Source organism: Meles meles, chromosome 5 (genome assembly GCF_922984935.1).
Source record: "Meles meles chromosome 5, mMelMel3.1 paternal haplotype, whole genome shotgun sequence".
Classification (NCBI taxonomy): Eukaryota; Metazoa; Chordata; class Mammalia; order Carnivora; family Mustelidae; genus Meles; species Meles meles.
The window spans coordinates 74,511,424-74,534,599 of record NC_060070.1 but is presented as its reverse complement, the minus strand read 5'-3'; the positions used below and the strand labels follow the sequence as shown (position 1 = coordinate 74,534,599).

Sequence of the window (23,176 nt, the reverse complement as noted above, 5' to 3'; positions counted from 1 at the left end):
GGGAAATCAAGTTGGAAGAAGAATCTCCCACATCCTTCTTTTGGCTTCTTAAAATTGTCTAGATTTGCAGTGCTCTGTTTTTCTTCCTGGCCACTTTCAACCAATAAGCCACAAAGAAAACTAAGAGTGACAAGCAGTACATTTAGAACACAAAGATCAACCCCACTTCTCAGTAGATGGCCAACAAGCAAAGGGGCAGAGAAGTACCTCCTGCTTCCATCATTTAACTGGTTGAATCTGTAATGATACATTGGGACTCAAAGGGTCCTGTTAATGGATTTTCCAGGGGTGAAAGATAAGATCTAACATAGGGGTCTTTAAATAGCCCAGTACAATTCTGGAATCCAACATTTAAGAGTTCTTCAAGTGAATTTTGACCCAGAAAGTGCCCTTTCTTTCAATTCTGTCTCCCCCTTCTCCCTGCATACACATTTGAGGATATTCTCAGAGACCCAAGATTAGAGTCTACAGAGTAGATTCCCCTCCTTGTGACAGGAAAGGGGGGGAGGGGAAGTCCAATTCTATTCTTATCATTAGAAATAAAATTTAACATAACAATGAAACTTTCACCTCATATTCCTCTTTGAACCCATAGCTGTCTGATGTCTTCATGAGATTAATGTGCTGCAGTAAGTCGGCAACCCTGATGGCTGGGTGCAGCTGTCCCGTCTGGTAAGGGGATTCTGTCCCCTCACAGAGGTAGCGAGGCACATCTAGAAGACGACTGGACTCTGCTGTGGCACTGTGGTTCTCATCTGGTGGTTTGCAGATTCCAGAAGATTAAAAAAAAGACAAAGTTATCTTGTTTAATATGTATCTTTGCAAAGAAGATTGTAAGAACTTAAGATTTTTCTGATAACAGGGGGAAGAAAAAGAAATCTAGCAAAGATCTAGGGCGGCTTCCCTATAAAGACCAAGCCTTTTACATCAGCTCTAGTTAAGAAGTCAGAGTATATTATATTTAGGTCAGTGAGATAACAGATGCTGTGAGACGTAGACAGCTGATCCACTTTCAGAAAGTCTAAGTGGAAGATTTTGCTGCGTTCTTCCTTTTTCTTGTATCTGCAGTCCCAGCAGCATAGAGTAGGGCCAGAAGATCAAGTTGTCAACTTGGAGAGGTGTTTTCATTGGTGGGTAAACTGAACAAACTCCTTCCCCACTGTATCCCAACCTTGCTCACAGACCCCATCTAGGCAACCCATCCCCACAGGGCTGCTCTCCGTGGGCCTACTCTGCCACCTGAGGCCGCTGAGCATAGCACAGTCCAGACTGGGAAACATGGGTCTTCTCCAGAATCATCCCCTGGCCGCACTATGTCTGCCAGTCAGGTTACGCATGTGTTTATACTCAGTCTCTACACTTTTGGTTTATTATGATGGTTGTTGTTTTTATTGTGCATATATTTTGACTTTTGTGGCCACTGTGTGAAAGAAACTACAGTATGTCTCTGGGCAAAAGGCGTAGGTTTTTCCTCTGGAATTCTTCCCTGACCCATCATGGTTGAGCCACACGGCTGCTGCTTTACGCTCCCATGGCCTCCTGTTCTTTGTGTCCTTTCTCTGACTCTATATTTTAGTCATTTGTCTCCTGATCTCTTTCTTTTCACTAAACTCTGAACATTTAAAGTGTAGAGACAGAGTTGTAGCTGTCTTTTTGTTCCTAATGACCAGTGCAATGCAGTCACTCAATAAATATGTCAGTGAATAAATTCGTTAAAATAAGCTGAATCCCTCACCACCCACATTTAAGTGTAGGCCCCATCCCCATTGTGTTATTAGTTGAAAATGAAACTTTAAAGTCTCTTTATGTCATAAGGAAGAAATGAACAAGAACATTATACCTATGAAGAATATATATTATTTTAATGACCACAGCACTAATTATTACAATGAGGAAAAGCATGCTTATATTTACCACATTTAAACTTACCACTTAAAAAAAAAAAAAAACAAATGTTTTAAGGGGTGTTACTTTGGAAAGCATTATACTGCCATATTCATTAACAGAAGAGAAAGTACACTCTTAGGGGAACTTTTGTTTTTAATGATAATGCATACTGTAGAGAATGATATTTAATTAACAGTTAAACATATTTCAAGTGCTGGTACATTTGCCTGTTCTATCACCAACTCTACAAATAGGATATGGCAAAAAATGAATTGTTGTCCCCATGATAAACATTTTTTCTTCCTGGAGAAAGGAAAAAAAAAAAAAAGAACCCCACAATCAGATTTGTGTGCGTCTGTAATTTAGTTTGATTGCATTTAGTTTATATTCCCTTGTTAGGCTGAATGCTTTTTCTTTTTCTTGGGGGGGGGCATTTATTTCTAAAAATATCACATGGAATCCAAAAAACTCCTTGTGGATTCTTTTGTGACCTAACCACCCAACTCAGGTTTTGCCCACCCCTCTACACACCAACATTTGTTAGCAAACGTGATTTATGAATTTCCTTTACTTTCTATGAGACTACACTCAACTGATCTGTCTTTGCTACAATATTACAATCAATACACTGACATAAAGGTTAACATAAAAATTAAACTAAGAAGCCACTGATTTGGGCACTGTCACAGAATATGCAGCTTAAGATGAGAAGTAAAGAGGACAGATAATGTTAGAGACACAAAATGTAATCAGCCAAGCCAGACTAGGATAGCCCAGGCTCTGTGGAGCAGCCCCAGAGCTCATATCGTACCTCCTGGTGCAGCAGAATATTTACAATTATAAAAGGCTCAGTGAGAAACAAAGAATTCACTCATATTCCAAATCTTACATGGTATGTGCAATATGAAATAGAGAGTATTTTCTGTTTTGCATTAAGCTTTAACACATTAATACAAGGAGCAGTATTCATTAAAATAATCACATATGAATTATTAATCTCAATACATTTCCACCTCATTATACCACCTAATAATGTCGCTAGTAGTGAGAGTACATGTTCTAATCATTATCCTTATTACACATTTAAGAATAATAACTCCGTATACTCTTGATGGAAAGGTTTTCTAGAATTCTTTGCAATGCACTTACCAGTTATAGGGACTTTAACCCAATGAAGCAGTAAAACACACAAAAAAAACACAAAAATATGAATCAATATGAAAAGTTTGAAGTGTTTTTAAGATCAGTATGTAGGTATTAATATTAAGCAATATTTGAAGTGATCTCAAAAATTGTTTCACAAATACAAAATCAAGTGGGTGAAAATAACCATAAACACTATGATTCTAAGAATGATGAAAAATGCAACAAATAATTTCTACAACTAATATGATTCATGAGATTTAGCTTTTAAAGATATTTAAAAAAAAACAACAACCAGCTTGACTTTCAAAATGCAATAAAATGCATAACAATTGCGTCTATGGATAGATTTTATGACTTTTGTGTTAACTTTAGCCTTCCTTAAACATAAATATCCCTTTTCACAGGGCAAGTTCTTACAATAATCTTTTAAATGTTATAGTTTGTAAAACTCACATATATTATTTCATTTTCTCTTTATAAAACTGTGAAAAAGTTTACAGATGGGAAAGCAAAGACATAAGGCAGTTTCATGGGTTCATACTGTGAGTCCCCAGGAGAACTGAGACTTGGACCCAATTCAACATTTTCTTAGAATATTACTGTAATGAAATTTTAACATTTAGGTAACTAACTTTTCCTCAGTGAGTTTTTAATATTTTAAGTGGATTTTACTTATTAATTTTGATGGTGACAGCATTCTGCTTAACAGAAGATGACATTTTCAGAGGCATTTGGTGCCATCCCAATGATCATGATTCCTAGCTCCTCCTTACATGATTGGTTTACCCATTGGGATGAATTCCCTAGTTTACTTCCCTGCCATTATTGGTGTGGAAATCAAAAGGAGAGTTCAATCAGAGAAAGAGAACATTGACTTTCAGATTTTTTTCAGAATATATATTCTTTATATTATAAAATTGTAAGTTTAAAAATTATTTTAGTAAAAAAGAGTTGTGTTTCACTTAACTGAATTAGTTGAACTGTTCCCAAGTATTTTAAAAATATATTTAAATCTTGAATACATGGATAGTAAAAACATGCATAAAATGTAAGATAAAGTTTTTTGTTGCAAGAAATTTGAATTTTTATATTTAATGAGAGATTGGTAACTTTTAGGTATATTTATCAGGCAATTTCCGTATTTCTTTGGTTAAATCTTAAATTAAACACGAGGGTAAAACTAATACAGAGCTTCTTAACATATATGCAAGCTGGTCATGAATCAGTGGTATGTAATTAGTCAAGGAATAGAGTACAAATTAAAATGAAACTCATTCCATTCTTAAATATACAGTTAAACATTAATTTTACATTTGAAAAGGCCTTATTCATCATAAGCAGTACCATTGGTCTTAGATGTTGTATAGTGGTAAAGCTTGGTTCTTCTAGATATCTTGAAGGATAACACATCATGTAAGATGCATATAGAATGCAGAACTCCACATCAATATTATAGTAACTTTACCTGCATTTATAAATTCTTAATAAAGACAAAACTAAAGCAAATGCTCCTTGGAAATGTGTTCTTTATAAGTTGCTGTAAACTTAGGAGGATTGAGAAAAATCTTTCCATCAAGCAGATTTCTTTTATATAAACTAATCATTCAGGTAGCACTGGTCCCTGAGATGTGTACATTTGCTTCATTCTGCGAACCTGCATATGCAAACGTTAGCCATATACTAAGGGTCACTGTACTTTTGCTCCAAATCTAACAGAATCAAGACTTTAAAAATATGTTGATTTAAATAAAGCATTTTACTAATTTGAAATCCACTAGCTCTGATTGGTTTGATGACACTTGCTCTCTTTGATAAGATCATGACTTAGTTTTCAAAATAAAGCTGCTTCCTACACTGTAAATAATTACTATGTAGACAAAGCTTTAAGTCATGCAAGGATGTGTGATCCATGCAAGGAAGAATGATAAAGAATTAGGGCCTCACCTAACACAGCAGTCGGCACGAGTGGATCATTGGGCACTGCAGGAAAACAGAGCTCATGAAGGAATATATTGTCCTCAAGTTGTACTTTACATTTTTCCTTAAAATAGATTTATGCTTTCTTAAGAAATATAACTATTCAACTTTGATTATTATAACCGGCAAAGGCAAAATTCTCTTTTTCAGCTTGGGTTATCTCAAAACACCAGGAAAGGTGCATCTATAATTAAAGTTCAGTTTTCTGTTCAATTTTAAAAGCCAGGAAGATTCAACTTGACATTATAAAGATTATAACATGGTGGTGGGGGGGGAGACCCATTTAAATCTCTCAAGTGCAAGTTACTTGGAGAAATAATTATCTCACATTCATTCCAAATAAATTTTTTTTCAGCTAGCTGTAATAAATAGAGTTTATCCTTTTTCCAAGTTTGTAAGTGGATATCTACAGTTGGTTACACTGCTGAATTCAAGCTTCCTAATAAAGTACTAACATAGGCAATAGGTAGAAGAGTGTGGGGAACAAAAATGCTCTCAAATGTCTTTTGATTAATGACTAAATGAAGTGGTTAGAGACATGGTACATCTATATTTTCAGCAAAACTTATTTTCAACAAAACCAGTATTTTATATTTTTCTCTATCATATATATTACAGTGAAATAGGAGTAAAATAGATAAAAAGACTCTATCATGATTAAAATTAAATTCCCAAATGGCCCATACAGCATTACAGCTATTAATTTGGTGACGATATATATCGAGGAAAATGATGCCTGCTTATAGGGCCAGTAATTACTGAAAATTTTCACCAAGCTGAACACTGCAGGAAAAAAAACCTTCCCTTTCTGAAAAGACATACATACACACAACCTACAATCCCTTATTTTCTTAACCTCCCCACTACATATGTGTATAATCTGTATAGGAAATAATATTTCTTTTGTTTGCTTCTTTCCTTATATCCATGTTTCAAACCGGAGTAGGCAAATTTCTGGAATTTGAGAATGCCTCTGTGTATACATGTCCAGGCATAAACATGATTTGTTTTCCTCATGTATCACTTGTACTTGTATCACTTTGAAAGAACAGGTAATTTCACTTAAAATTTAAGTACCAAAATAAACACAGTGCTATAGAACAGAATACAAAATTCATAGGAAATCTGAAGATAAACAGTAATATTGATTATGGGGCAATTATTCAAATCATCTGCCATGAAGGAGTACTTAAGCATAAATGTTTTAGAAGTCCTGCCTTTATAGATCAACATTAGGAATTTTTAATATGGATGAACAGATGGATGGATGGATTTTGCCATTCCCTGCCAATCCCCCGCTTCAAGTAAATTTTTGGATTTCACATCAGATACTTAAGAGCATGTTGTCTCTTCTTTCCCCTAGTTAACATTTTATTATTGAAATTCTCCAGGAGTCATTGTAGAATAATAGAATAATTTTACCCGTGCCATTAATTCCCAGAAAGAATTACGATGTTCAAGTTCTAAAGGAACTTTACCTTACACAAATGAAGACTCAAATGGCAAAATAATTATAAATAAGTTCTGAAGTGAGCTAATTTTATGTAGGCAATCAAGTATTTCAACTTAGAGCAATGACATATGATTTGGTATTAAGTAGTACATGAATATCTTTTATGATACAGTAATAAAATTCATACAATTTGCAGCTCAACGAAATCCAGTATCAAGACTGAATGCAAGTCCTCTTAAAAATTCCATTATATTCCCTAACATGTTTCTCTTTCTGGCTGCTTTGTCCATTTCTGTCTTACTTTTCCTCACCATTCAAAATTAACGTTTTGAATTCAAAGTGACTTAAAAGGGCTTCAAAATCACTTATTAAGATTTTAATGAAGAACTTACATCTTGGACTGAAATTATGCTGGTCCATGAAGGTGATGGAAAGAGGGTCTTCTGCATGCAGAGTGCTCTGATCAGCGTAACTTCTGTCCATAGCATTCACCATGTGAGTCATCTCCTGCCGGGTGTTCCCCATGGCGTCTTTGCGTTTTTTAGCAAGCTTGCTGCCAAGGCAAATACAGATGGGAAACCTTAGTGTGAGGCTTGAAGGAGAGTTGACACCAGCAGTAAGTAGTTCAAGAAAGCCCAAGGATAAGAATACATATAGATGTAGTTTGGAATCTCTAAGTTTCCTAATTTCAGGAATTAGGTTGGATATTCAAATGACACCTGCTGGTAGCTATACAACTTTTTGTCATATGGCTATTTCAACATTCAAGCGCTCAAACGAAGTCTTTCATTTCTTGTATCATTAATACAGTCATAAATTGTAACTATGCTTTATTAAAGCCATAAATAAACACTTCCTTAGTACAACTGTTCAAGGAAAATTTAAGCTAAAGCTAAGTTTTGTTTTTCGGGTGATTAATTCTTTTGATCACCTTTTAGAAGTTCTTCCGGGGAATAACATGACTAGTTTTCAAAGTTTAATTTACTGGAGTTACCCAATTAAAATGCACAAAGAAATCTCATTCTTCGTCTACGGCCATACCACCCTGAACGCGCCCGATCTCGTCTGATCTCGGAAGCTAAGCAGGGTCGGGCCTGGTTAGTACTTGGATGGGAGAAATCTCATTCTTCATTCTCTGTTTTATCACTCAGGGAAAATGTAACATGTGTAGCATTAACATATTTAGCAGCATATTTATAACATTAATTCCCAACTTAATCTGGAGAATTGCAGAATTTACCACTGCTAGATTTAATGCAAATACACAAATATATGGAAAAATTATATACTGTGTAAGAAAAGTACCCTGAGAAAGGCTGAAAAATATAATGTTGACATATTATACAAATGATCATAATCTTGAGTTATAGCCATGGTCAAATCCTAAAAATGTGTTTTAGAACCACATGGCAGAGTCTTAACTGAAGAAGTGCCTTACAAATGCAGCAGGTCAAATAACTGAGGGGATTTAGAAATTAGTAGAGTGAGACTTTGGAACTACTCAAATATTGACATCTTTATCTAGGATGTGAAACATATTCTGGTTCTTTGTGAATGTTACACATAAAACATGCAATAAAAGACTATTAAATGTATATAAAACATTTATATCACATTAACAAGGCAATTTATATATAATATAAATAAAGGCATTCTAAAAGCCTGTAGTAGCCGGATTATGTTTTATGGCAGCAGTTTATGTTGCCTTGGAATTATTCCTCAGTTGTCTGAAGAATGCCATCTCTCAGCTAGATCATTAACAAGGACATATTCTTCTGATTCTCATTAGAATCTATCCTAGAGTAAATATACTACAAATATTTTTTTTAAGGTTCATGTAATGGTTGTGTTTGTGTCCAAGGGCTTTTCTTTCAAAAAATGAATGTGGCCATTTGAGACCTAGTCTGAATTTTTCTTCCCGAGTACTATAGTATTTGGCCTCGGTGGGAGGTTCATATCCAAGACACCCAAGACATTTATATGACAGATTTGGCACTTAATTAAAATAGTCAGAAACTAGGCTTTAAGATGCAAATGGCATTATTTTTTTTAAAAGAAATAACAATAATGGTAATGACAGTCCTAGTAACAGGACAACAATGACAAACGTGTAACAAGAACTACCACCACCACCATCACTACCATGACCATTACCATCCTCATTTATGAGTAATATTTGTTGCATTCATTGAAAGAGTTATTATCTCTTTTTTCCAGGCTAAGGGGTAAAAACACTGCAAAATCTTATAGGTTTCAGACAGGGAAAACAGATGACTGCTGTTGCTAGTGCTAAGACATTGTGTGGAAGGGTAGGGATGGTGGAGAACTGGAAAGCCATTTAGGGGGCAACTAGGCCTAAGTGACTATGGCATTTAATCCCAGTGTTGAGCTTCTGATTTTAAAAATTATTTTTAAAGACAAGTCATGAATCTGAATATTTATGTTCAATTTCCTGATTTTTTTTTTCAAGTCGATCTATTTCTTAAGACCATGTATGGGGCACATGAGACATCAGCAGGTCATATTTTAAGTGTGTAGACTTTACTTTGCAAACTTACCTCTAGACCATCATATAAGGTATTTGTTCTTTGACCTACAATGTTCCTTTCCCTCTAATATCTGGTGCTCTTCCATTCTGTCTCACTGCATCAGGAGGCTTCTCTGATCCCAATACAACCTGCCTCCAGTTTGGTTTCCCTGCTAGGTGGTTTTTTTTGTTTGCATGTTTGTTTGTTTGTTTAAAGCTAGGCATGGAGCCCAACACGGGACTTGAACTCATGACCCTGAGATCAAGACTTGAGCTGAGATCAAGAATCGGATGCTTAACTGACTGAGTCACCCAGGTGCTCCCCTGCTAGGTATTTTTATAGCACCATGTTTTCTGCCTATGACATACACCAATCCAAGTATCACTCTGTTTCCCCACTGTGTGTTCCATGGAGAGAAGACGATTACTCCTAGCACTTACGGCATCTCTGGGACATAGCAGAAACTCAATAAATGCTTTTTGAATGGATGAGTTAGGCTTGTTATGCTTCACACTTTTCATTTGTTAATGCAACTAATTCTCAGATCAACTCACTGAAAAAGGGATGAGGATTCTAATTGCGTAGATGAGTTCACTGAGGCTCAGCTAAGTTCAGTAACTTGCACAAGGTTATAATCTAATAAATAGTGAGGAATGACCTGGTTCTAGCCTAAACTGTTACACTATATCCAATTGCTGACACTTTTTAAAAATGCCACATTACAAGTACATAATATGAAGCATCTACTAGGCTCTAGGAATTAAACATTAGTTGTCATAAATTTGAGAAAAAGAATGTGAATACAGCCAAATCTTTTGCCCCTTAAAAGTGTTAAAACAGTTAAAAAAAAAAAAAGTACAATTTAACAAATAACTCCCAATCTGTTTCTTGGGCAAGAAGAATGAATTCATCCCTCAAAAAATTAGAGACTGAACTGGATAAAAATAACACAATTTGAAATATGGATTAAAAATAATGTTAAAATTTTGAGGATGGGCAGTTCAAAGCATTTAGAAAAGACAAGTTTAAAGTTTGAGGCTTTACTTTAAAACATATAATTTATATGTACATTTTGTGATTAAGAAAAAATAAGAGGCAATTGTCAAACGTACAACAGATAAAGTTTTCATGGCAATGGAAGACTACAGATTCACAAACCTTTGTTGGATGACAAATTATTGGGGGGGGGTAGTATAAACTTTGTTACTATTTGCCAGCCATGCATTATCAACTTGGTTTTTTATACTTTTAACCCTCACAACAACCCTGTGAGGTAGGCTTTAATTCAGGTTATTACAAAATAAAAATTAACATTAGAGTTAAAGTGTTTTGGTCATGAGTGACAGTCATTACGACAATGCCAATGAATGTTAGGTCAAAAATCACAACTGATTTTCTTTTAAATTTTATTTATTTATTTACTTTTATTAAAAATTCTCCAATTCAGGGAGGTATGTTTAGATTAGATATCTTTAGATTTAGATTAGGTATGTTTAAACAGCTTTAAAAATCACATATCTGTGACATTCTTTTGAATTATAATTATTAATGTTAACAGTCCTAAGTATTATAGTAACAGTACCATAACCTACTATATAGCCTAGAATAAAGAAATGTTAACCATCCACTAAGAAGCGAATCCCATTCTAACATTATAGGTATATCAATGGTTAATGGTAAGCTTACTGACATTCTTATCAATACTTATTGATTCCTGCATGTTTGATGCTTTTTTCCTCTCTGAGCAATATGTGTGTGTGTAGAAAATATATGTATATATGGTACACTTCAGGACAATCAGGCAATTCATTTTGCAACTACTTGAGTTTGACAGATGTGCAAATGAGTTTCATTATCTAAGCAGCCAACAGCATAAACTTCTGCAGGTGGATATATGGGTGGGCTATAAAGAGGAAAAGTGTTCCATAATTGTATGAAATGGTACAGTTAATTACCTTTGGCTTCATCAAACATGATTTAACAAGGATATTATGATTCATCACAATAAGCTAAGAGCACTGTTAGTTTACACCTGCTTGTTTCAGCAGATTATAAGAAGCCAAGCATTTATGATATTTAAAATATTGGCAGACCTCTGTTATAGTCATTGAGACTCTTACCAAATTTTATTGTAAAGCTAGCTTAAATTTACCTCATAAAATAAATACTGTGGGATAAATGCCCCAAACATACTTAATCACAACCCTTAAGTCTTAGAAGTTGGTGCATCAAAATTGATCAAGCAGTGTCCAAGAATATTTTTTTATATCATTCCTTTGACTTTGATGAGTACCCGGGCATCTCAGGTAAGAAACTGAAGATGACTAGAGAAATAGAAGGAACAATATTCTCTGTCCTTATTCAAACTAACGGTCCATACCTAAGTATAGAGTGAGCTAAGGTTTTGGAAGAGAAAAGGAAAATTGAGGACACCTAGCTGTGTTTTGTGTATGATAAGAGGGTTCTTTTGGTCTTGGTTTTTATAAAATCATTGCCCTGTTTAAGTTATAATAAATTAACTCAATTTTTATTTTCTAAAAAGATATTTTTTGTTTCTTTGTCATTGCAACATTATCATTTTATCTATTTGTTTTTAGAAGATTTTATTTTATTTTATCTATTTGTTTTATCTATTTCTTCCTTAAACAAGAGCATACTCCTTGCCTAGATGGCCAGACCAAAGGTGTTCTGAAGTTATAATCCATCCTGGATTCCTGGAATGTGGAGAAAGATGTTATCACAGTTAGACCTGACCTGATTTGTAGTATGAGGTACCATGTTTATAAGATACAGGTTTGACTTAAGTAAATAAATGGTGTTTTGGGCTGTAGTCTAAAGCTACTAGTGGAAAATTATAAATAAAATTAAAAGTAGCTGAACATACAGAAATACAATATCCCTTTTTAAAAAGATTAACAAAATAAGTTAATGGTTAAACTTTATATTTTAGAGTCCAGAAAATATCACCAAAATCAGAAACATTTAAAAATATTTTTTGTTTTTGTTTTTTGAAAAGGGATACTGCATCTTTAACACATGTAAAGTTGTATATCACCCGTTTTCTACTTACAGGTAGTAGGAGTAAGAATAGTAGCTCCTCCTGGCAAGCAAATCACAGACAGTGGAAAAAGAGAAGCAATGGTGAATGAAAAGCGTGACTCTGTCACATTCAATAAAGCAGAAAAATGTGCGTTAAAAAATAAAATGAAATAAAATAAAGTAAAATAAAATAAAAGTCATGTTTTTTTTTTTTGGTTTGCATTTCAATTTGCTCATGCATTTGTTTAGATATTTTTTTTTTTGCCATGCAATTAAACAGACAGATATGCAATAGAAAAATAAAATTTAAAATACGTAATTTGGAAAACAGCATGCTGATATTTCTCTTGCTGCCAGAAAAATTTAAAAAATTAAATGGATTGTGTATTTCAACATGCAGTTAAGCATAATATTATCTATTACCATCAAAAAAGCCATGACAGATGGAACTGCTGTGTATAGAACCTGTACACTAAATTGACTATTTTTCTTCAAATATAAAACATAAGTATCTATTAAGTTAATATAGACTATATGCAGAGTGACGTCCAAATTTCTAAACGAGTTGTTATATCTTAATGGTACAGGGGTGCATACATATATTATGTGAATATACATATGCCCCATGCACTATATATACATGGAGATATTTCCACAGTAGATGTATGTGAGCATAATATCATACACAAGCATTTACTGTATTGAAACATAATTTCAATTTATGTTGGGAATTAATAATGTATTCATGCTGCACATTTAAAATATAATACATAACCAATGAAAAAATGGCATACATTTGGAAATAATTCAACAGCGTTTAAATTAAAAAAAAAATGACATTGCGTTTTGAGAGATGCACTATCCCTTTTCTTAGCCTAAAAACTTACTTGATATATACCCTCAGCTGCAGAATTTTACTAAATTAAATTTCAAACCATATCTTTACACAAAACTCAAAAATACATAGAACTTTATTCAACATGAGAAATATTCCTATGTCTATTATTCCCAGCGAGGGTTAAAGTCTTGAGAAACTAAATTTCCCATAAAAATAAAGATCATAAGAGACTAAAATAGTTTGGTCTTATATTAGTTTTATTATAAATTTGTATATTAAGAGGGAAACATTATATATTAAAATTGATTAAGCTTGGTACTATGCAATATGTTGTTATAAAATCTGTGCCTTTGTGTATGTATAATAAAGATTAGTGATTAAATCATACATGATACATGTGAGACATACTACATATGAATAAAAGTCATTACAAAGTTGCTTAGATAAGGGATTCACATAATTTAGTTCCAGTATTATATACTGGAAGGAAGTATATCTAAATATGTAACTTTCTCTGTCTATAAAATTGCAACTTTTCCTTCATAAAGGTTGTGGTAAGGAAGAGAAACAAAGGCCCTGGTATACTTTCTATCAAAAGACAATCAATGCATAACTATGAAAAGTCAAACATGAAGCATTTTAATAGAGAGGCCAACCATTTAATATATGAACCAGAAAAAGAATTTGTACATTATGCAATTTTAGACAGTTGCCAGAGCATTTTACCCACACAAAAATAATCGCGCTTAGAGATTATTTTGGTTTACTTTAGGAAATTTATGTTTCACATTTTTTTTGTTGTTGCTATTTCTGAAACAGAGGGCCATGGATAATGAAGGCTACTATAACATTTAAATAAGTGTTGAATAAATAACAAATAAAACCAATAAGCTTAACCCAGTTCTAACTGAGTGAGGACATAATCAGAGGCCAACTTCATGCGCTCGTTTCCAATCTGAAGGGACTGGAATGGTTTTAATTGTGAAGCAAAGTTTAGTTAACTCTCTATAAACAGTTTAGTTAACTGCAAATATAAATTGAAACTAAATAGAGACATAAGATCTGAGAGATTACAATCAGCCATTTTATTAACCTTGACTGGCAAATTCATATTACTAAAATACTTAAACCTTCCTGTCTCAATTATAATGTATTCTCCAACCACAGAGGTAGACAACAGCAAAAAGAGAAAGCACTACTAGGGAAAGCACGTATGTAGCTAATTTAACACAAAACACTATAATGCATACCTAATGTTTCTAATGCAGATGTGTCTTCTCCAACATATATATCTCCAGGGGATAATTGTAAAGAGGCAATACATTAAAATAAACTCTGATGGATTGATTAAACATGTAGTATGAGTCTTATCTATACTGTTAATGATTTGAGTATAAAACAATCCTAATAGTATATGATTTAATGTAATGTAAGCAACATCACTTAATATTTGATATAATCACAAATTTCAAACACATCTATACACAAACTATTTTAGGACTGTACTCTGCATGTAAAGACTTGTTTAAAAGTCCTTCCAAATTGCAGTATAATCTAAAACATATGATTGGAAGAATAGGAGAGTTATATCAGTTTTTAAGATATGCCTTGCAGATAATGACATTTTATACAATGGAAAGAAGTTCAAGTTATAAAGACTGTTTACTTTGAAATGTTTTTCAGCAGGAGTATACTTTAATCTCCTGAATAGAGTTTAGTTTAAATTCCAGTAGGTCTTAATATCTTCATAGAATTCCAGGAGATGGCGGTATTGGTTGATATTGTATAAAAGACTGATGTTCAATTAAAAAAAAAAGACTCTTCATATTAATGTGCTGAAATATCTAGTCAGCGAATATTTAATATACAATTTCACAAAATAATATTTAGATTCTTCTCATCTCTTATGTGTAGCCAACATTTAGAAAAATAGAGAAAGAGTACAAACTAATTCACAGGCCATAATCCAAGTATCATAATACTTTTGCTATTATTAGTAAATACCACTTCAAAATGTAAGGAACGAGTATCTCAAGTTTCTCTGCATCTGAGAAATTTAAATTCATACATTAATTTCAAAGTTAACTTGATGAAAAATATACCTTTATATCCAAAATCAAACTGCAAGCAACTGATAGGAATTTATTTAAAAACCATGAGAAATAGACTCAGATGCTGGCAACATTGTCAAAATTCAATTCTTGTTTGTTCTATTTCAAAAGAGCTCAGGGAAATAAAACAGTATTTGAAAAGTACTGACATAAATGGTAGGTGAATGGGACAGAACAAAATCAGGTCTTACCTTTTTTTTACAATTAGTATGACAACTAGGAGGAGGAGGATGAACACCAGAATTCCAGCACTTATTCCTGCTATTTTCACCACTCTGTCTGTCTGCTTGGCTGGGTCTGGAATCACTTCTGGTTCTTCTGTTGCTGCTGCTAAATGAATTTAAAAAATAAGTTACTGAAAGCAGCTAATTATCACAGAAGTGGAAATTAGTACCAGCCAAAAATACTACAAAAAGAGAACTTGTTTTATTTTATTTGAATAAAAAACCTGGATATATAAATACAAAAGCATGCTGAACTACAGCATAAGGGATTTAGGGTAGAGATAAGGGGAAATAAAGTCTTCTGAATAGGAATTTTGTTATCACATAAAAATAAAACAAAACCTAGAAAAGTCTATCAAAGGGAATGGTGAACTACTTTTCTCCAAATGTCTGTAAAAGTCAGACACAAGATTTTTAGCCTAGGACACGGAAAGAGATGGTGTCAGATTTAGGATTCATTTGTTTGCTGGGCCATTTAGCAAACACTTCTGAACTCAAGCACTTGGTGCTGTGCTTGGCCCTTCGCGGTAGATGTCAATAGCTCTTGGCTGGGACACAGGAGGTTAGGTGAAATAACGCCTTGTCTTACTAGTGGAGGTGTCAGGTTATGATTTGATATAAATGATTTGAAAGGAATAGTTGGTTTGGAGGAAAAGAAAAACAAATACATCAAGCAACATTTTGCATTCTCTTTAAAAATAAAACCCAGATGATAAACTTGGGAAACTGAACTTTGAAAAGATAAAGTTGTTTTATTTTTATTTTAAAAATTCTTTATTTCCAACCCCCCCCCCCCAGCTTCTTTTTTATTTAAATTCTAGCTAGTTAACATATAGTGTAATATTGGTTTCAGGAGTAGAATTTAGTGGTTCATTGCCCTCACCCCCCTTTTTTAAAGTAGCCTTTATGCCCAGCATTGAGTCCAACACAGGCCTTGAACTCACAACCGTGAGATCAAGACCTGAGCTGAGACCAAGAGAAGGACGCTTAATCAATGAGCCACCCAGGTGCCTCACAACAAGTGCCCTCCTTAATACCCATCACCCATTTAGCTCATCTTCTGCCCACCTCCCTCCAGCAACCCTGTTTATTCCCTATAGTTTAGAGTGTCTTATGGTTTGCCTCCCTCTCTTTCCCCCCTTTCCCATATATGTTCATCTATTTTGTTTCTTAAATTCCACACGAGTGAAATCATATGGTATTTGTCCTTCTCTGACTTGTTTTGCTTAGCATAATACACTCTAGTTCCATTCACTTCATTACAAATGGCAAAACTTCATTCTTTTTGGTGGCTGAATAATATTCCGTTGTATATATATGCACACGCACATCTTCTTTATTCATTCATTATACCTCTAACTTTCCCTCTTTCTCAAAGCCACTCCCATCCCCCACATATATACACAAGCAAAAGCATAAACCTTATTAGTCAATTTACAAGTTCCACTAACCTTCTGAAGCTTTTTTCCTTTTACCTTATTAACCTTGAAAACTGGCAAGAAAAGTATTTTACATTTTGCAACTACAAAAGCTGAGGTTTAGAGACACAAGAATAGATTATAAACTGCTAAGTATAGTAACAAAACCGAACACATCTTCCATCTTCTAAAACAGCATTTCTCAATGTTTCCAGATCCATGGTCCCTCCTTGTTAAGAATCTGGGTGACAACAGTATGGGTGACTTTCAGAATTAGGTACTTTGGGAAACTGCCTTAAAGCATCCACAACAGCATGAGGAGGTGGTGGCTGAGTGAACAAACAAACCCCTAAATTGACCTCATACCTTTCCAATGGATAATTTATAAATTCCTTTAAAAAATGATCATTTTGTTGGGGTGCCTGGGTGGCTCAGTGGGTTGAGGTCTCTGCCTTCGGCTCAGGTCATGATCCCAGAGTCCTGGGATCGAGCCCCGCATCGGGCTCTCTGCTCCGCAAGGAGCCTGCTTCCTCCTCTCTCTCTGCCTGCCTCTCTGCCTAGTTGTGATTTCTCTCTGTCAAATAAATAAAATATTTTTAAAAAATTAAAAAAAATAAAAATAAATGATCTATTATATATTTTAATTCTTTCTTTAGTGTCTCTGTCTTGGCTTCCAAGCCCCCTCCCTATGCTTTGATTCCAAGTTTGCGTATCTGCACATCTCAATATCTGTTCCACTTTCCTGACCAGCCACAGTTTCTTCCCAAAAGAGATGGACACAAGATTACTAATTTTTTAATTTTTCCAAGTAGGAAATTAAAAATAACTAATATATCTAATATCAATATCATTTCATAAAATGGTAATTTAAAGTAAAACCAGTAGGAAACATAGTTTGAGGAAAAGTGTTAGAGAAACAGTTTACTTTGTAAAACAATTCACTATAACTATCTTAATTTATCTGATTTCAACTGGAGAGGATAAAACCTCCCCATGGTTCCATATTTCGTAACTGTTATTCTCAAGTAGGAAAAGCAAGCTTTCAGCTTGTTTCTTCTGGTAAGCAAGGGAGCTTTCCTTTCTGACATGACACTTTCCATATATCCAGGCTTCAGGAAATTTCCAATCTCATTAATTATGAATAGAGGTAGTTCAATGCTTACCACATTTCAAACTATACATTACGGTTCATTTCATCAAGTCATGTATTAAATATATTGCAGATCTCTTCTTTCCCAAGAATAATTTTAGAAATATAGTACATATATGTGTATGAAAATAGGTGGAATATATTTCAAAGTTGGATATAAAGGTAAAGAGGATGTATGTTGATTGTAATTCTCAAGTAGACTGGTTTAAATAGCTTCAAATAGGGAGACAGAATGATGTAGAAATCTCCAGGAGAAAACTTCAGTGCATACAACAATTCATCATTATTCATTAATTAATGCTTATTCTCAATAGGTTCTAGGTTATGCTTGCCTTTCAGATGGTAATGATGATGGCTTTGTGATTTGACATATCTCACAGATTTAAATGATTGTGAAACTCTTTGAAAGAGCAATTTTTGTTCAGTGAGGTTAGTATATATTTAATACACCATTTTAATTCAACAAATATAGTTATGAGCTACTTTTCTAAACATATTATGCCATAAGGAGCATGTATCTCCTAAAAATCTTCAGAACTGCTAAGCCTACCAGAAAAATCTCAGAATATATGCAGATGCAAATATAAACTCTGATCCTGAAGTATTAACCGGCAGTCTTTTTTTTTTTTTTAAGGTTTTTATTTATTTATTTGACAGACAGAGATCACAAGTAGGCAGAGAGGCAGGAAGAGAGAGAGAAGGAAGCAGGCTCCCTGCTGGGCAGACAGCCTGATGCTGGGCTTGATCCCAGGACCCTGGGATCATGACCTGAGCCAAAGGCAGAGGCTTTAACCCACTGAGTCACCCCGGTGCCCCTTAACAGGCAGTCTTAATAGTTGCTAGGATTACAGTCAGAATGGCTAAAATTAGTAAGACAGGAAACAACAAATGTGGGGGAGGATGCAGAAAAAGGGAACCCTCTTACACTGCTGGTGGGAATGCAAACTGGTTCAGCCACTCTGAAAAACAGTATGTAGGTTCCTCAAGAAGTTAAAAATAGAGCTCCCCTATGACTCAACAATTGCACTACTGGGTATTTACCCCAAAGATACAAATGTGATCTAAAGGGGTACTGTACCCCAATGTTTATAGCAGCAATGTCCACAATAGCCAAACTATGGAAAGAGCCCAGCTGTCCATCGACAGATGAATGGATAAAGAAGACATGGCATGCATGTATACATATAATGAAATATTTATTACTCAGCCATCAAAAAAATGAAATTTTCCATTTGCAATGATGTGGATAGAGCTAGAGGGTATTATGTTAAGTGAAATAAGTCAATCAGAGACAATTATATGATTTCCCTCATATGTGGAATTTAAGAAACAAAACAGGAGCATAGAAGAAAGGAGGGAAAAATAAAATATGATATAATCAGAGAGGGAGAAAAACCATAAGAGACTCTTAACTCTAGGAAACAAACTGAGGGTGGCTGGAGGGGTGGGAGGTGGGGGGATGGGGTAAGTGGGTGATGGGCATTAAGGAGGGTACATGATGTAATGAGCACTGGATGTTACATACAATTGATGAATCACCTAACTCTTCCTCTAAAAGCAAAAATACATTTTATGTTAATCAACTGAATTTAAATAAAATTAAAGAGAAATACTAGCTGGGTTTAATAAATAACAAAACTGACATAAAGATGGTGGGTAAATAATTTCAAATTCAGAGATGGAAGAATTCTTATAAGTCTTATTAAATAACATCGATTTGCTGATGAGTTGATCTAAACATATTTTCAGAAACAAAAAGCCAAATATGAAAGTAAATTTCTGGCTAAAGACACTGATAACCTTGCAAGTAAGTGTATTCTGGATATAAAGTAATGAAACTTGTATAACCTATTATGTAAAACAATGTTGCTATTTTAAAGTCATAGTCTATATGTCTTTGTTAAACACTGGACTTCAATTAATTTTTCCCAAACAGTTAAAGAAAAAAACACCAAGTTCACTCATTTGGGTTAAGTAAGGGTGCTTGTCTGTCATGATTACAACTCTGGTGCAGAATTGCTCATCAAAGCTTCAACATGATTATTAAACTTGAGTATAAAAGACTAATCAAATTCTCCAGGAATATATGATTTGGTGTCTGTTTTCCCTTGATTGTGAATCCCCCTTAAAAATCTCTAGCTGTGACATTTACTATTATTATTATTACCAGTATTTCTTATTAAATGTCTGCATAAATTTATTACTTTAGATACTTTAATCACACCTATTTTTTCTAAGTTCTTGGCCTATTAGAACCAAGGAACATAAATATCCTATTTAAAATCATTCAAGCTTAGAAGATTCATTAATGGAAATACAGAATAACCCCTAAGTGAGCATTTTCTGTTTTCTTCAGGAGAGCAAAAAGCTATTATAGTGACTGAACCCTTGCGCCCTGTTTATAATTTATGCACATACACAAAGGCGATGTGGAACACCTCTTTCAGAAATGCTTTCCTTTGCCATAAATCTTTACCTTTTTTATCTGTCAAAGAACATTCGGAAAGTCCCATTGTTCTGAAACCAAAGGCAGCATAATTCTTTGGACAGTGAGAAAGAACTAAAGGAGTATTTCCTTTTAATTGAGCAAATTTATGTGTCGCATTTTTTTTTCAAAATAAAGTGACCTCATAAATTGTGTCCTTCCTCCCACTATGTAAAAATAATTTACCTAAAAACTTTAGGTAAAAAAATTTGGATTAAAAAATACACAAATACCACCAAAATATATAAATTTACCTAAATTTAAAAGCTGTGGTCATAAAAAGCAGTCTTCCATTTTCATGATGTATTAGAGGTGGAAGCCACTAAGTTCAATATATCAGGTGATCTTATAACAGCTTTAGAGGCACCATTATCCTGTAAATTCCACAAATTCTCCAGGTATTTCATTAGTGCTTTCTTTCCTTCTCAGTTGTAATTCTGAAGATTGTTTACACTCACTTCTCACTCATTAATTTAAGTGCTACAATCAAAGGGAGGAAGATGGCAGAGGAGTAAGGGACCTAAGTTTTGTCTGGTCCATGGAATTCAACTACATAGTTACCAAATCAAGCTGAACACCTGTGAACTCAACCAGAGATCTAAGAAAGAATTGCTGCAATTCTACAAATGGAAAAGAGACTGCTTTTTGCAAGGTAGGAGGTGCAGAGAGGTGAATCTGAAGGAATATATCAAATGATAAAGTATAGAGGAGGGAGCCTCCATTTCCCAGCCACTTGGAAGTGGTATAGCAGCAGAGCACAATATAAGAACTTTTAGAAGTTTGCTCCAGTGACGGATGTCCCTGCCTGAAAGGCACACAGGTGCTTAAGCAGGGGTGGAACACTAGGTGGGACAGTCTGGTCTCAGGATCCCTGGGATCACAGGAAGACTGAGGTGCCTGAGTGTGGCAGAGTTCCCAAGCACTGAGCGGGGAAGCTGGCTGCAATCAGTGAGCCCTAGAGTGGACTTTCAACTCAGGATTGCCATAAATCACGAACCATGGCATGGTCAGGTGACCCCTCTCTTATTAGGGACCCAGTAAGCGGCAGAACTGGGGTGAGCCCCCCTCCCTCCATGGGAAGGTCTGCGTGGATGCCTGCTGTAGGAGTCTTTAGGGTTTGGAGACTCCAGATGGGGTCATGTGTCTGAGATAAAAATGCTCAGTCCCAGGCTGGGTAAGCATGGAGTGTGGACAGAGACAAAGGAGACAGAAGTGATTGACTGCTTTTCTGTGAGGGTGTACTAAGGAGTAGGGCCCTGAGCTTTTGGCTCTGGGACTGGAGATCAGATGTTGCCATTTTTATTCCCATGCTCTAAAGCAGTGCAGAAAGCTTTCAGGGAATAAAACCCATGTAGAGCAATCCTGAGCAGATTACTTAGCCTGGCCCCCTGGCAAGTGTAGTGTAGTTCCGCCTCAGGCAAAGACACTTGAGAATAAGTGCAAGAGGTCCCACCCCCAGAAGATCAGCAAGAACATCCAGCTAAGACCAAGTTTACCAATCACATAGAACTGCAAAACTCCAGCGCTAGGCGAAAATAGTATATAGAATTCATGTTTTATTTTCCTCATGGTCCTTTAGTCCTCCAGTTTATATATTTTTTCTTTTTTCCTTTTCAATTTCTTATTTAATTAACTTTTAGAAGTCTTTTTAAATTTTCTTTCTTACAGTTACATTCTATCCTCACATTGTATTTAAATTTTATTTTTCTATATGGAAGTTTTTCTTTCCTTACAATTTTGGGATCTGGTTTTCTAACAGACCAAAATACATCCAGGATCTAGTGTATTGCTCTGATCTGTTCACTTGTCTGATTATATTCTCTGTTTTTTATTTTATTTTATTTTCTGTTTCAGATCTCTTCTGATTGGTTTCCTGTATATTTCTCTGGGGTCATTGTTGCTATTTTAATATCTTGTGCTTTCCTTCATCTACTCTTCTCTGGACACAATGACAAGACAGAAAAACTCACCTCAGAAAAGAGAACAAGAGGCAGTACTGACTGTGAGGTACTGAATCAGTATGGATATAAATAAGATGTCAGGACTAGAGTTCAGAAAAATGATTATAAAGATACTAGTTGGACTTGAAAAAATCATAGAGTACAGTAGAGAATTTCTTTCTGGAGAAATAAAAGAACTAAAATCTAATCAGGTTGAAATCAAAAGGCTATTAATGAGATGCAATAAAACATGGAGGCTCTAACTGCTAGGATAAATGAGGCAGTAGAGAGAATTAGTGATACAGAAGACAAAATGATGAAGAATGAGGAAGCTGAGAGAGAGAGAGAGAGAGAGAGAGAAACAACTACTGGATCATGAGGGGAGAATTTGAGAGATAAATGATACCATAAAGCAAAACAATATTAGAATAATTGGGATCTCAGAAAAGGAAAGAGAGAAAGAGGAAGAAGGTATATTTGAGAAAATTATAGAACTTGAATTGAGTTCTCAATTATAGAATTGAGAACTTCCCTAATCTGGGAAAGGAACAGGAATTCGAGTCCAGCAGGCACAGAGAACCCCCTTAAAATCAATCAAAATAGGTCAATGCCTTAACATATAACAGTGAAGCTTGTAAATTTCAGAGACACAGAGAAATTCCTGAAAGCAGTTTGGGACAAGAGATCCTTAAGTTACAAGTGTAGAAACTTTAGACTGGGAGCAGACCTATCTACAGAGACTTGGCAGGCCAGAAAGAACTGGCATGATATATTCAGGGTGCTAAATGAGAAAAATATGCAGCCAAGAATACTTTATTCAGCAAGGCTGTCATTCAAAACACAGGAGAGATAAAGAGCTTCCAGGACAAACAGAAACTAAAGGAATTCATGAACACTAAATGAGCCCAGCGAGAAATATTAAAGAGAATACTTGAAATGAAGGGAGAGCCCAAAAGTAACATAGACCAGGAAGGAACAGA

General features: G+C 34.7%; 1 protein-coding gene across 11 annotated transcripts in view; it reads right to left on the bottom strand.

Moving 5' to 3' along the window:
- Window positions 1-23,176, bottom strand: part of PTPRK (protein tyrosine phosphatase receptor type K) — a 567,969-nt gene that overhangs the window by 29,342 nt on the left and 515,451 nt on the right. For 2 of the 11 annotated variants that reach the window (XM_046004500.1, XM_046004502.1), the window contains exons 14-20: window positions 15,171-15,309; window positions 14,119-14,160; window positions 12,062-12,091; window positions 6,856-7,016; window positions 4,978-5,013; window positions 3,037-3,048; window positions 571-755 (exon numbers count right to left, since the gene is read on the bottom strand). In XM_046004500.1, the coding sequence (XP_045860456.1) occupies window positions 571-755; window positions 3,037-3,048; window positions 4,978-5,013; window positions 6,856-7,016; window positions 12,062-12,091; window positions 14,119-14,160; window positions 15,171-15,309 (605 nt within the window). Of the gene's footprint in view, window positions 1-570; window positions 756-1,914; window positions 2,191-3,036; window positions 3,049-4,977; window positions 5,014-6,855; window positions 7,017-12,061; window positions 12,092-14,118; window positions 14,161-15,170; window positions 15,310-23,176 lie in introns of those variants that run through there. The other 9 variants (XM_046004504.1, XM_046004506.1, XM_046004508.1 and 6 more) reach the window with 7 other exon arrangements.